This window comes from Nerophis lumbriciformis, linkage group LG05, assembly GCF_033978685.3.
Source record: "Nerophis lumbriciformis linkage group LG05, RoL_Nlum_v2.1, whole genome shotgun sequence".
Classification (NCBI taxonomy): Eukaryota; Metazoa; Chordata; class Actinopteri; order Syngnathiformes; family Syngnathidae; genus Nerophis; species Nerophis lumbriciformis.
This window is the reverse complement of record NC_084552.2, coordinates 46032833-46046945: the sequence shown is the minus strand read 5'-3', so window position 1 is coordinate 46046945 and position 14113 is coordinate 46032833. Positions and strand designations below refer to the sequence as shown.

Below are 14113 nucleotides of genomic sequence, written 5' to 3'. Positions count from 1 at the left end.
AGCAAAGAGTCTTTGCTCCAGAGTGATTCCAGAACATTCTCAGATAACTCTGAGCAAGGAATGGAGAGAAAGTTCTATCTTAGTGAGGAGGTGTGGTTGACCCAGTTGCTAGGTTTGAGTCATCATTTGAAATGCTGTGATTGGTTGATCCTAAAAGCTAGATAAAAATATACTTTTGATGATAATCTGCAAAGGATAGAGCCTCAAATTGATAAAACTTAATCATAGATTCTAATCTTATGAAGACTGTGTAATTGTAAATTGTATTTTACATAAAATAAACGATCTGTTAAATAAATAGTAAGCTATACTTTAAAATTATCTAACAAAATGTGTGAACACTTTTGCCGATTTGCACAATATTCACATAGTGATAGTTATTTGCTCATATTAATTGCCATGCTGGTAATTTTTGCACTTTCAACATTTCAACTCAACTCAGTATTTACGAGGGTAAAATAGCTGAGCTTTCATCAATGTCTGTAATTGCTGACAGGCCTCTCAGAACCATTGTTGGTTTCATTTCGGGTGGTTTTGTATTGTGGCAAAAGTAAGTGCATCTCTAATGAGATCAACCCCAAACATGATTCCTGCAAGAGCCTATCTGTAGAATTTCATTATTTCACTATCATCCAGTGTTTGGAGAATATCTCTCCTGCCTCTTTCGTCCGCCATTTTTTCATCTGGGGAACTCTTGGATTATTTAGGAATAGATTTTGTCTTTAGTAGGACCTACTGTTCATTTGTAAGGGAAATTCTAAGAAAACATCATGATTCTAATAATTTTCTTAGAATTTGGCAATTAAGAGCACTAAGAATCTTTAGGAATACGGCCCCAGGTTAATACTGCCATGCTTTTTGTTTAAGCTCACTTTGCACTGGACAGGAAGTCACTGTGTGCACATTCTAATGCTGTGTAATAGACAGTGGTTATGTTGCTTTTGTTCTTTCCTGCTACTCAGCAATAACAATGAACTTTACAAGATTACAACACATGTTGACGTTAACAGGCCGATGATGTCAACTTAAGCAGGCACTTGTTAGTAATAATGAAAACACGGTGTACAAAGATTTGATGAGTTGGTCGACATAGACAGGTTGTTGACTTAAGTAGGACCTACTTAAGTGTGTTCCAGTGTAGACAGCCTGCATCTGAGGTAGGTAGTAACGCGTTACATTTACGCCGTTACATTTACTTAAGTACTTTTTGGAAAAAAATGCACTTCTCTGAGTAGTTTTGATGTAACACACTTGAGTATTTTTGTGAAGAAGAAACGCCACTTTTACTCCGTTACATGAAATTAGTTTCCGATCGTTACATATGTTTATATCATAATTATTTATATTCTATTGATTAAGGCTTGTGAAGACAAACTCATTTTTCAGCCAGCCTTCTTCCGGCAGGCACTGTCACGTGACTCTGTTTCGCCAATCCAATGTCAGCTTTTCGGACCCTGGCTTGGAATAACAAGCCACTGGAAAAAATAGAAACCTACTTGTTGAACAAGTGTCAGAATGTTCCCAAAATTATACAATTTAATTATGTGACATGACACCAGCGGTTTGAGACAATTGATGAACATAAACCTCCTAAAACAGTCGACTAAAAAGCGATGTTTTTGTATGTCTCTGATGATCCTAATAACCACAAGTGTTTTTTAACATATTACCAGCAACACTACATAGCAGTGGAAATTTGTACTTATCTGTTAGATCTGGAGCTTGAAAATTACTAGCTATAGCTTATTAGCATGTAGCACTCTCTTCTATTGTATTTACAATTTAACATAGCTAAACAAGCTGAAATGAGTACAATCACTCGCTAGTGTAGGAGAGGCACACTGCAGATGGCCAACAGTCACATTCGAGATAATAGCATGAAAACTAGAACTTCACATGTAGATGTGAAAAGAGAAGAAACGTAATTATTTGGCAAATCAGACTGATTTAGTGCAAAGGAACATACAGACTGTAAAAAGCGACGTCAGACAAGGCAGCACAATTCTTCAATGATTACTTTCAAACTAGTAAAAAGAACATGTATATCATGTGCTGTCATCTGTGTCAGTAGAAATGTTCACATTTCAAACTACAATAATTCCATGCACTTCCAACTAGAGAAAACATGCTGCAATAATTGGATATCATTTTTTGTTTTACACATGCACACTCACATTACCTATACATTTAGTCTAATAACCCTTAAGAAATAGCTTCTAAATAAATAAGAAGTTACTCACAAGTTACTCAATATTTGAGTATTTTTGTCATGGAATACTTACTTCTTCTAATTATTTTGATGACTACTTTTACTTGAGTCATACTATTCTAAAGTACTCTTACTTGAGTACAATTTTTGGGGACTCTACCCACCTCTGGTTATAGATAACAAAGTATTATAAATATTTTATTAATTTTATTGCCATTTTATGTAATTATTTTCTTGTCTAATATTATGTTTAAAAATCACCTGGTTATGTTAAATCCCAACCTTATAACTATTAGCGTGGCATGTACATTACCTTAGGTTTGGGACAAGGGTACTTGAAGAGATGGACTTTGCAGAAGTCGTCGGCCACCGCCACCATGCTCTCGCTGTGAGAGCGACACAGCGCGTTTATGTCGGTGCCGTCAGAGCCCTCCAACCACACACCTGCAACAGAACAACAAAAGGTCACTTTCAACTCGTTCACAGCAGTGCCGCTCCTCCTTTTTGATCTCTAACCCATGACATGGAAGCCCAGAACGCAGGTGTAGGAGGCCCATTCCCTGTCTTTGCTCTCAAAGCGATTCCTCAATAATTTGCAGCCTGCAGCAATGTCCCCTGTTAGAGAGAATGCAACACTTGCATTATTTAACATACACCACAATGACACTGCACTAACATGCACTTAAATGCAAGTGACGTCACTTACAGTAGAGGATCTCGTAGTCGCCTGAATTCGACATAATGTACCCCCCATCTTTGGACCAATCCAAGTGAGTTATGAAGCTGGAGTGGCCCTGACGAGATAAACATCAACGTATCACAGTAGTATGCTACGTTCAGCTATTTTTTTTTAATGCGATTACTTTTGGGTTGATCATGATTAATCACAGTTTAATTACTTACTTGCATTATTTAAATCAACTTAAAAAATATCCCAATATTTGGACACTAATGCAATTTTATTGTCAGAATGTCATCTGGTAACATTTTTAAAATGTTTTACTTAAATGCGGGTCATTTATTGGCTCAAAACTACTGGAGGTAACAGTTTTATCTAAAGTCCCGTTGGGGTGTATTTTGAAGGGAAATTTGCCAGTGAGCACACCAGTCGGAGTCTCCTCAATCATCTTTGCACTGATATATGCACTGATCTCATCACTGACCTTATAACAACTTGCACCTTATTTCAGGTAACTATCTGCAGTTCAGGTAGAGGAGCATGTACGGTCAAAATAGATTGTGTGATTAACTTGTGTATGCGATAATTTTGTTGTGACATGAGTTAACTCGTTATTTTTGACAGCCTTAATATTAGAATAATATTAGAATAATATTTGAAAAAAACAAACACCATTAAAAACACAAGCAGACACCAAAACAAATCATCAAATTTGTTTTGATCTGCCCCTTAAGTCACCCAGCAGCTATAAAATTATAAAATAATATTGCTGAATAGATTAGATGTCTATTTTTTTTGACAGTTCAAATATGTTGACACGCACACAGACGGAACATTCTCTCTCTCAATTGTCTGTCTTTGCCGATCGATCGCCTCCTTTCTCACAGCTATTTCTGTGTAACTGTACCAGTTTGCATGAACATTTCAGGCGTGTGACCACAGAACAGTTTTAGCCTTGATAAATCAAATTGCGAAAGCAAAATAAGTATATTATATACATACTGTACATATATATATATATATATATATATATATATATATATATATATATATATATATGCAAACTTTTATTAGATCTGGCCACCAGTCTTTTCAGTGCATTCACACTGAGAAGTATTTAAACATGCAGTGCACAGTAACAGACAGTACACAGTACTTATTGAAATGTACTGATGGAAGTATTCCATTTGAAACCCAGCAACATATGTGCTAGCAAATAATATACAACAAAAATACAATAAAATGAAATGTGTAGTTAACCACAATTACAAATATGATATCGCTTACATTGCATCTCCCAAAGCGAGTGTAGTGCCGACCATTTTCTGTCACATTGTAGATGTAGATAAAGTTGTCATGTGAGCCCACAGCCAGACAGCTGCCATCTGAAAACATGTTTTATAATACTGCAAAGTAGTTTGGACTTTTGTCCGACGAGCTAATGGGTCAGTGTCTTACCAGGGGAATACCTCATGACGGACAGCTGCTCGTTCCCGTCAACAAAATCAGCGATGACCTCTCTCGTCAGCAAGTCCAGGACCACCCATCTGTTGGTGGCGACAGTAAAGCCAAACCACACTTAGCAATCATGTTAATTAACACAGCTTTTACTGCCCGAACATGTTTGCCCAAGCTACCTTCCTGTGCTGAGGCCAACTGAAACCACTGATCCATTTGGACAGAAATCAGCACACAATCCATAGTCCTGAAGAACATACAGGACCACATTGTCTTGTAATACAGGCTTTTTATTTGTACAGCTAAAAAATGTGTTGCATACCTCGAGGGTGATGGACCAGTCCAGCTTGTGTTCCTCAGTGTTCCATACACACACCTGCCTGTCATGGCCACAGGAGAGGAAGACGTTGATGGAAGGATGTGTCGCCAGTCCCCACATCTCGTCCACATGACCCTGAGAGATGAGCAGAGACAAGCTAGTCTTGTTAGCTGAACATTCGGTCAAAAGTACATAGTGAGGTGATGTGCGTACTTGCACAACGGCCACAAATCCCTCAGAGAAGGTGCCTCTGAGGATGGCGTTTCTTGTTGTTCCCACTAACAGTTCCTCGCCGTCCATATCAGCAATGGTGCGGGCCGCACCGAAGTTCTCCGGAATCTGGACAAAACAGTTTTAATTAATTCTGTTAACATACTGCAACAATTAATTATATCAGAGACATTTTGAGTAATTTTCCTAAAAAGCTAATCCAACATTTTCTATACCGCTTATCCTCATTAAGGGGATCACGAGTAAAGTGGAGCCTATCCCAGCTGATTTTGGGCGAGAGGCTAGACTGGTCAGTTAAAGTTAAAGTACCAATGATTGTCACACACACACTAGGTGTGGTGAAATTTGTCCTCTGCATTTGACCCATCCCCTTGTTCACCGCCTGGGAGGTGAGGAGAGCAGTGAGCATCAGCGGTGGCCGTGCCCGGGATTCATTTTGGTGATTTAACCCCCAATTCCAACCCTTGATGCTGAGTGCAAAGCAGGGTGGTAATAGGTCCCATTTTTATAGTCTTTGGTATGACTGGTTTGAACTCACAACCTACCGATCTCAGGGCGGACACTCTAACCAGTAGGCCACTGAGTAGGTTAGTTGCCAGGCAATCGAATCTAACATGGATATGCTAATAATTTAGAGATAAAACTGCAAATCAATTACATTTTTCAAACGTTCTAATAGGGTGCAAGACAAACAGTATTATTTGTGTTATATGTGCCAACATTTACATTTGTTCTTGCTACATTATGCTTTTTTTTGTTTTTTCTCCCCCCATTTTTGCTTTAAATGTTTTAAATACTTTTACAAATGAGTCCCGAACGTTTGTGCTGCAAAAATTTTGTTAGTGCCATTACGTTTTTTAAGGTATTATAAAAAACATTTTTGGACTAGTGATGTCATCCAGCCCCACCACCTTGTCCAAATCACCCCAAACTTGTTTCATTCGTTTGTGCTACTTTTTTGCTGTGAAATGTTATTTTATTTATTTAACTATTGTCGTAGTTTTTAAGTAATTAACGTTTAAACCACCCCCCCCACACACACACACACCAACAGATTATGACTAATAACCCACTCCATAAAACGTTAACATAAAAACTATAACAGTCCAAAATATATACAAACCAGCACAAATGTAGCACAAATGATTGGGACAAGTTTGGGGAGATTTGAACAAGGTGTGGGGGCCCCCTTCACACAGGTGAATCACAAAACGTTAATAACTATAAAAGCTTGACAAACACATTTTCAGCACAAACGTAGCACAAATTAATAGAACAAGTTTGGGGTGATTTGGACAAGGTGAGGGAGCTGGATGACATCACTAGTCAGAAAGTTTATTTTAGAATAACTTAAAAACCGCAACAGCAAAAATGAACAAACATTTTTGCAGCACAAACGTAGCACAAACGATTGGGACCAGTTTGGGGGGAGTCAACTTCACACAGGTTTTATTTTATTGTATTTTTCAGGTTCACCTCACACTCTCGCTCGGGCGCAAGGTCGGCGCTCCAGCGGGTGATCTTGTGGTCTTTGCTCCCACCACTTAACACAGCACCGCCCTTCAGAATGCATAGGGTAAACACGCTCCCTTCGTGTGCTTTGGTCTGTCGCATAATCTGGAAGGTTTCTAGAAATGTGAGCAAAGCAGACACAAAGTGTTGTGTGAATGAAGTAAAAACACATAATTGGCAACACATCCATCCATTTTCTTCCATTTCGTCAAGTCTGGGTAGTGGGGTAGGCTTCTCAGTAATTTCCTGGTCTTTGACCACTTCTTCACCCTTTCCCAGCCTTCAGTTGTAATGATTAAATGGATATTAGGTCCAGTACTGACCTTTGGCTCCTTTGCCAAGAGTTTTGATATCTGCGGCAGACTTGCCCCATGTCAGGATGTTTCCCTCCGAATCTCCAGTCAGAACCTCACCAGTCAGGCTAAACACAAAGCACTGGATAAACTTGGGCTTCTTGTATTTCTGAAAACAAAACAACACCTTTCTTAGTTCCATTGGAACAATTAATTTAATTTCACTTCTGTTTGCGCTCTGACTTCTGTATTTATCTTACGTGCAAACACACCGTTAGAAAAGTGAAAGTGACGTAAAGGCGCCTTACTCCAAAGATGCCTTGCTTCTTGGTAAACTGGCCCGAGCTCAGAGTCCAGAAGTGGACGTGGGATTTACCACAGGTGATGATGTTGGTACTGTCAGCAGGGTGGAACTCAACGGCAAACACTGCCTCGTTAGTGGTCTTCAAAGACAACAAAAAAAAAATTAGCCGACAATGAAACAAAGCTCCGTGTTGACACCAAATATCATGTGAGGACAAATACAAGCTTTTCCTCTGGGGGCAGCTGTTATGATAACCCATAATGCTGGTTTATATAGAGAACACACAAACCTTCAAGTTATTACATCACAAATATTGAAATCATGCACAAAGCAAACATCAACTTGCTTCCCAATGGTGTACAACACTGCCATTTGAGTTTAGTTTAAAACATTCGGAAAACACTAACATTTTTTAAGCAGATTTCTAAAAATACTAAAGCGCTGTCATAGAGCTGGCCTGCCCTAAACGGAGAACACGCACTTGATATGAAATTTGGCACTCATTGTGCACACAGTAATGCTTATTTTGCAAAGCAGATGGTACTGGTTTCAAATCCCCGTTGTAGTTGGTTTATAATTTTAAGTTTTAATGATGTTAAATTGTTAATTTGCACTGTAAAAAATAATTATTAAACAATTTAATACAAAACATGCATTAAATCAAGTTCAAGTTTGATTAAAAAGGATAAAAATCGTTCCACAGAAAAATGAAAAAAAGTGGGGAACAAATTGTAATGCAGGGGAGAGCCTCCAAATAAAATTTTGCCCAGGGCCCCAATTAAGCCGCTATATAGGGGATCTTTCACTAGTTATCCGGCAGTAGGTTTTTAAAAATCTAGTAACGCGGACAAAATAAACAAATCAAATCAAATGTCCACTGCAGAGGATGCTGGTTCTCAAAAATATACAAAATAAAAATAATAGAAAAGTAATAAATCCTTAGCTTTCTGTAAACGCTAACGTGTGATTGGTCATCCCCAAGACCCACTCTAGCAAGTTGGCCTGCTGCAAGAAGGAGTCCATTCATCTGTGAATATCGTAAGTTGTAATGTGTTGACTGTTTGTTCTAACTAGGTCATGTCAGCTTGACAGATTTTAATTTTAGAGATTGTGTGTTAAACCTCGACCCTTTGTGAATGTAGTTATAAGTGTGTGTGTGTGTGTGTGTGTGTGTGTGTGTGTGCGTGTGTGTGTGTGTGTGTGTGTGTGTGTATATATATACATATACATATATATACACACATATATAAATAAAGATGTATATTTATACATATATACACACACATATGTAAATAAATATATATATACATATATACGTATATTACATACACATATATACATATATTCGCATATATATGCATATACATATATACGTATATACATACAGTATACACATATGTATATATGTATATATATACATATAAATATGTATATACATACACACACACGTATATATATATGTATATGTATATATATATATATATATATATATATATACACTGTATATTTATTTTTATATATATATATATATATATATATATATATATATATATATATATATATATATATACATAAACATGTATATTTATATACAAATTCCACTCAGCACTAGTTTTATACATTTTGAAGTGCGTATTGCTTTAAGGTGTATGGTACATTGCGTATTGCTTTAAGGTGTATGGTACATTGCGTATTGCTTTAAGGTGTATGGTATATTTGATGGCTCTGTTCAAGCACTTATTAAAGACATAGCAGGAAAGTGCTGTACTAATAAGTTTGTGTAAAACTACATATATTGCACCATGTGATTCATTAATTATATTGACATTTTACTAAATATTTTTGACCAGCGCAGTAATAAGGGATAAAGTACATCTCTGGCGACTATAATGGGAGAGGAAGAGCAAAGACAAATAACAAAGGCAGAAGGTGGAATATTGCTGAACCACAGTGTTATTATTTTTTAAATAGATATTATTATACTATCTGTTCATTACAATGTTTCTGTTAGTTTAATCTATAATATTTCCCTATCCATCATATCTCTTCTTTATGGCAGTTGTACTCCTGTGCTTATTTAATAGTGTGTCATTTATCATGCATCATGCATTTTCTACAAGCTAGATTAATTTAGCTTTATCCTTTAAAGGGCAATTGCACTTGTTTTGGAATGTTGCCTTTAATTCACAGTCCAGACAAGAACACATATGTCTTTTATAATGCATTCTAACACGTAAATAAACATAAATAATGGTCCGCTTATAATGGAAGCCATGACGTCATTGCGTCTATTCCAGCCATAAAACCCCCAAAACAACCATCTAAAAAGTGCCAACAATACTCCATTTAGATTTTGTGACCTGAATATTAACCAAGCATTCGCAATATTTTTATTATGAGCACTAACGTTAAAGACCTAAATTTAGCGGCACATTTATCAGAGAGAGGTAAATTCCTTATGCTGCTGTATTGACATCGTCAGCTGGTGAGCTGCTTTCTCGCATTAAGCTTGTGAAAATGTATTGTAGATTAAATCATGCCTCTCCCCTGGATAGTAAAATGAAGTAGACAAACTGAGAAGTTGGTAATCTTTGACAGACAATTTAAACTCAGAAATGGCAAAAAAGGCCCCAAAAGAAGCTTTGTTCCATCCCCCTTTTTACTTTGTGAGGATTCTGAGTCATTCTTCATCTAAACGAGAATATAACAACATCATAACAGTTGGCATCACAGTGAGAGCAGATAATGTACAGTAAGTGATGTTTCATTATGTTTGTTGGCTCTCATGATGTCTGCAGTTACGGTAGTAGTAACCAGTGATGTTGCTGAAGGGAAAAGTGAACATTGTGATATATTTGTGAAATTAATGCACTGCTGAATGCCTAAAATGAGCAAAATAAAAAAATATTACATGTTAAAAAGAATGTGCCTGTTACTACATTACATACTGTATATAGTTACAGTGTGTATATTGTGTTTGGAATTTTTTAAAGCGCTTTATAGGCGGAATAGAGTGACTTCCACAGGCTCCATTGTGAGCTGACTATTGCTCTCATTTATTTACTATTTAGAATGCATAAAATAAGAAAAATATGTGTGCGCTTGTCTTACATAAGGATTGTGAATGATATGCAAAAGTGCAGTTCCCCTTTAACATAGCACATGCTAAGCACAGGAAGTAAACAACCTTGCAGTAGAAGCTGAGACATTGAAAAAAGGTTGGATTAAAAAAACTGTGATTCTTCTCATTCCTTTTCTGACATGTGATGTACCTCAATGTAACTTTGTTAAGCATGTTGCACATCAAGTAAAGCATTACCATCGCCAAGCACAAGGCTGCAGGTCTACTATGTTTCCTACATTATTTCATGTTGTTGCAGCTGGCCAAAGAAAACTTCTATTAAGTCTTAATGAAGCTTTCAGCATGTCTGGCAGATGTTTCTCGCCATTGTGCAAGATGTACGCTACATTCAAACACAAAAAGCTCATTCATGCACATTCTGTAAGGTGGCATATGTACTATCCCAAAGCGATCCAAAGGGGAGGGGCGGGTATAATTATCTTGTTCCACTCGGACCATCCTGTATGTTTATACACTGGGTCAGCGTTGGGCCGTCCAGAACCAAGCTGCCTTTATACACGGAAAGAAAACGTATGTTCTTCTTCTAGACATGAAATCACATTGCAACAGAGAACATAGCAGTTTGCTTCCACTTTTCTCTTCTACCTTGACCTCCGCTTGCTTGGTGCCTTTGGTGCAGTCCCATACAGACAACATGTGTTCATTGGAGTCATCAATCACACAAAGGAAAACACCAGAATCCTGAAAACAAAACAAAAGATGTGTATACTAAGGTTACATCATTAAGGTGATTGACTAAAGGCCGCAAATTTGTTTATTTAGTCATGTATGGTTGGAAAATCAAGGTATTTGATCTGTTTGAAAGTTTAGCTCCTTACAGACATATGGACTGTCCAGAATAGTTTTGTTAGGTTTATTGTAGCACAGAGAGATATAATGTAGCACAAATTCAGAATAAATAACAGTAAATAAATGTTTTAAATCAATTTGTATTTGATTAAGTAAAACAAGTATTTGATCCCCTAATAATAATAAGCAGGCATTTTGACGCCCAAACCAATCATGTGTGTATGAAGCACACAAATTAGTCCTGCTCCTTTAGAAACATACTCTCAACTCATTAAGTGGACAAGTCAACTGTCACAGAAACCGTCTCTTTCGTTTAAACCTTTCCAACATCACAAGAGGTAAGACCAAAGAGTTGTTAATGAACTAGTGTAGAACTGCACAAGACTGGAATAGACTACACTACCATCAACAAAAAGCTTTTTGAGAATGAGATTACTATTAACGTAGTTATTCATAAATTGAAGAATGATAAATGATAAATGGGTTGTACTTGTATAGCGCTTTTCTACCTTCAAGGTACTCAAAGCGCTTTGACACTACTTCCACATTTACCCATTCACACACTGATGGAGGGAGCTGCCATGCAAGGCGCTAACCAGCACCCATCAGGAGCAAGGGTGAAGTGTCTTGATCAGGACACAACGGACATGACAAGGTTGGTACTAGGTGGGGATTGAACCAGGGACCCTCGGGTCGCGCACGGCCATTCTTCCACTGCGCCACGAAGTACAGGATAACAATCAATCGCCTTCACTCTGGACTAGAGGCTGACATTTTTGCGGGGATTCCATGGGTCATGAGCTTTTCATGGAAATCATGCAGGATTGGAGTAGGTTTTCTACAAATAATCACATGAATGGGACTATACAAGATTTAGCAGGAGTAGACAGGAGTGGAAACCACATAATAGGTGAAAGAAGAAATGACAGGCGGTGCCATTTTGTAGTTTATATTATATATCATATAAATATAACATGATTCCTACATGTAGGTGCACTTCATGTGTATATATAATGTACTTTATTTAGTGTGCTTATTTTTACAGTGACTTTATTGTGAAGAATATCAACAAAACACCATAAGTATTTTTTGTCAAATCTAATTCAAATGACTGTTTACATATTTGGCAAACTAAATTGCAACATTCAGTGAGGGCAAAATAAAGTGTACCCTGTGTTACCTTTTACAATAAGCAACAGTTGAAACTGCATTGAACAAAGAGAGCACTGTCTACCAAGCCAAATTCTTTGTGTTAAAGCTGATTGTGATTGTGATGATATACGTTGTTTTTTTTAATATTAATATAATTAATGGTATTATTAATAACTAATACCACTAATATGTGTCTTTGAATATACATAAAACATTTGTTTAGCCTTTTTAAAGAAAATATATGCATCCTTGCAAATCAAAATTATTATGTCATATATACGGTGATGTCATATTAACCACGCCCCTAGCCACTTCCCCACCAGGAAAACCTGATGGAGGTGAAAAAAATTAGACTTTGGGCTTTTCTCCTACTAAAATCCCTTCTGAGATGTTCGCAACCATACAGGCCAACTTACAAGAAACATCTGACCTATATGCTTGCTAACAAGGGTTTCTCCACCAAATACTCAGTCATGTTTTATTAGGGTTAAATACTTACTGTAATTCCTTCATTCAAAAACAATGTTTTTATTTTTTCAGGATGATTTTGTTTTTTTAATTCTGTCTCTCTGTTACAATAAAACTACTATTTAGATTCTGCACTGTGCCTATCCTACAAAATCAGAGGAGGTCAAATACTTACAGTATCTAATGTGATAGTTTCATGTTTTTAAGTTTGGATTGTCCTTACCATCGTGGAAAAGGCAACAGATCCCAATCCTTTATGGAAAGTTCCCAGTCCGATCTGCTGCAGGGTTACCAAAGTTGTCGAGTCCCAAATATGAACACACTGCTGCACGGTCTACAGGACACAATGACACAAGTCATCGAAAAGAACATTGTGATGATCATAAATCAATGGCAGAAGTGATTTCATTTCAGCAACCTTGCCATCTTTGTCCACGCCTGCTGTTTGGCCCGACGCTATTCGCACCTTATCAGGATGGAGTGTGAGACTGTGAGAAAAAACAGGTATGAGTAGGTAGAACTAATAATCACTGGCATCAAGTAAAAGAATGTTGTCATCCACTGACCAGCGAACACAGTCGGTGTGCTTGCGGTAGTGACGTTGTGTGCGCTTGTTGATGTGGTACAGGACGATGACGCAAGAGGTGAAGTAGACCGCCTCGCCCGTCGGGAGGAAGTACAGGTTGGCACGACAGTCCCGCCCCCGGTAACCATAGCTGTTGCAACAGGGTCAAGGTGGAACCCCTTCACTTTAGTACAGCATGTCAGTCAACTTTTAAGTTGTGGATACATCCAGTCCAGCTCCAGTCTCTCGGAGGGCGGTTCCATCTTTAGCTCTTCGTAATTCTGGATGTTGGAAGGGATGTACATGGTTATGGGACGGCCCCGGATGAACATTTTGATGGACTGTTCTGGAAAACAAACATCAGAGTATCACAAACCTGTATGTACCTAATGCGTAATCCATAATAATAATCCGTGAATGGACAAATAGTAAAAGATCACAACATTTTGACGAAAGGGAAAATAAAAGGAACAATTTAAAGATATTGTTGAAATACAAAATCTACCAAACTAAAAATACAGAATATAGACATGAAACGAATAAGCCTTTGTGTTTTTCTATATGTGGAGTTAAATCATGGAACACTTTGAATGCGGGTTTAAAAGAACGTCCAACCATAGTTCAGTTTAAAAAGTGATACAAAGACATTGTTTTTAATATGTACAATAATGATTGTTTTAAACTATCACAAGGTGCTTACATTATTATTATTTGTATTGTTTGGATATTTATTTATTTATTTGTTGGTTTTACCGTCACTCAGTACTTGTTCTTTATGTATGTGCCTATATAGTATATGTGTATACGTACGTATGTTTGTGCTAAAAATGTCTTTATACGTGAGGTAAAGATTATTAATGATATATTAAAATAAAACCAGTTATTTAAAGACTGTGTGGATGTTAATGACAAGAAAGCTAGTAGTTGATTTATGAATAATGGGTGGAACTAAATTAGTTTAATTTCTTCCCACTCCTTTTTGGATATGAAAA

The 14113-nt window shown here is 37.1% G+C and overlaps 1 protein-coding gene across 4 annotated transcripts in view; it reads right to left on the bottom strand.

The window, feature by feature from the left end:
- eml3 (EMAP like 3) overlaps positions 1-14113 on the bottom strand; it is a 40293-nt gene that overhangs the window by 4176 nt on the left and 22004 nt on the right. For all 4 annotated transcript variants that reach the window (XM_061960006.2, XM_061960008.2, XM_072913253.1 and 1 more), the window contains 16 exons: positions 13347-13467; positions 13123-13272; positions 12975-13044; positions 12780-12890; positions 10733-10828; positions 7010-7144; positions 6732-6870; positions 6373-6524; positions 4879-5004; positions 4669-4800; positions 4526-4593; positions 4347-4435; positions 4176-4273; positions 2916-3003; positions 2726-2824; positions 2523-2653 (listed from right to left, as the gene is read on the bottom strand). In XM_061960006.2, coding sequence (XP_061815990.2) covers positions 2523-2653; positions 2726-2824; positions 2916-3003; positions 4176-4273; positions 4347-4435; positions 4526-4593; positions 4669-4800; positions 4879-5004; positions 6373-6524; positions 6732-6870; positions 7010-7144; positions 10733-10828; positions 12780-12890; positions 12975-13044; positions 13123-13272; positions 13347-13467 — 1805 coding nt within the window. The remainder of the gene's footprint in view (positions 1-2522; positions 2654-2725; positions 2825-2915; positions 3004-4175; positions 4274-4346; positions 4436-4525; positions 4594-4668; positions 4801-4878; positions 5005-6372; positions 6525-6731; positions 6871-7009; positions 7145-10732; positions 10829-12779; positions 12891-12974; positions 13045-13122; positions 13273-13346; positions 13468-14113) is intronic.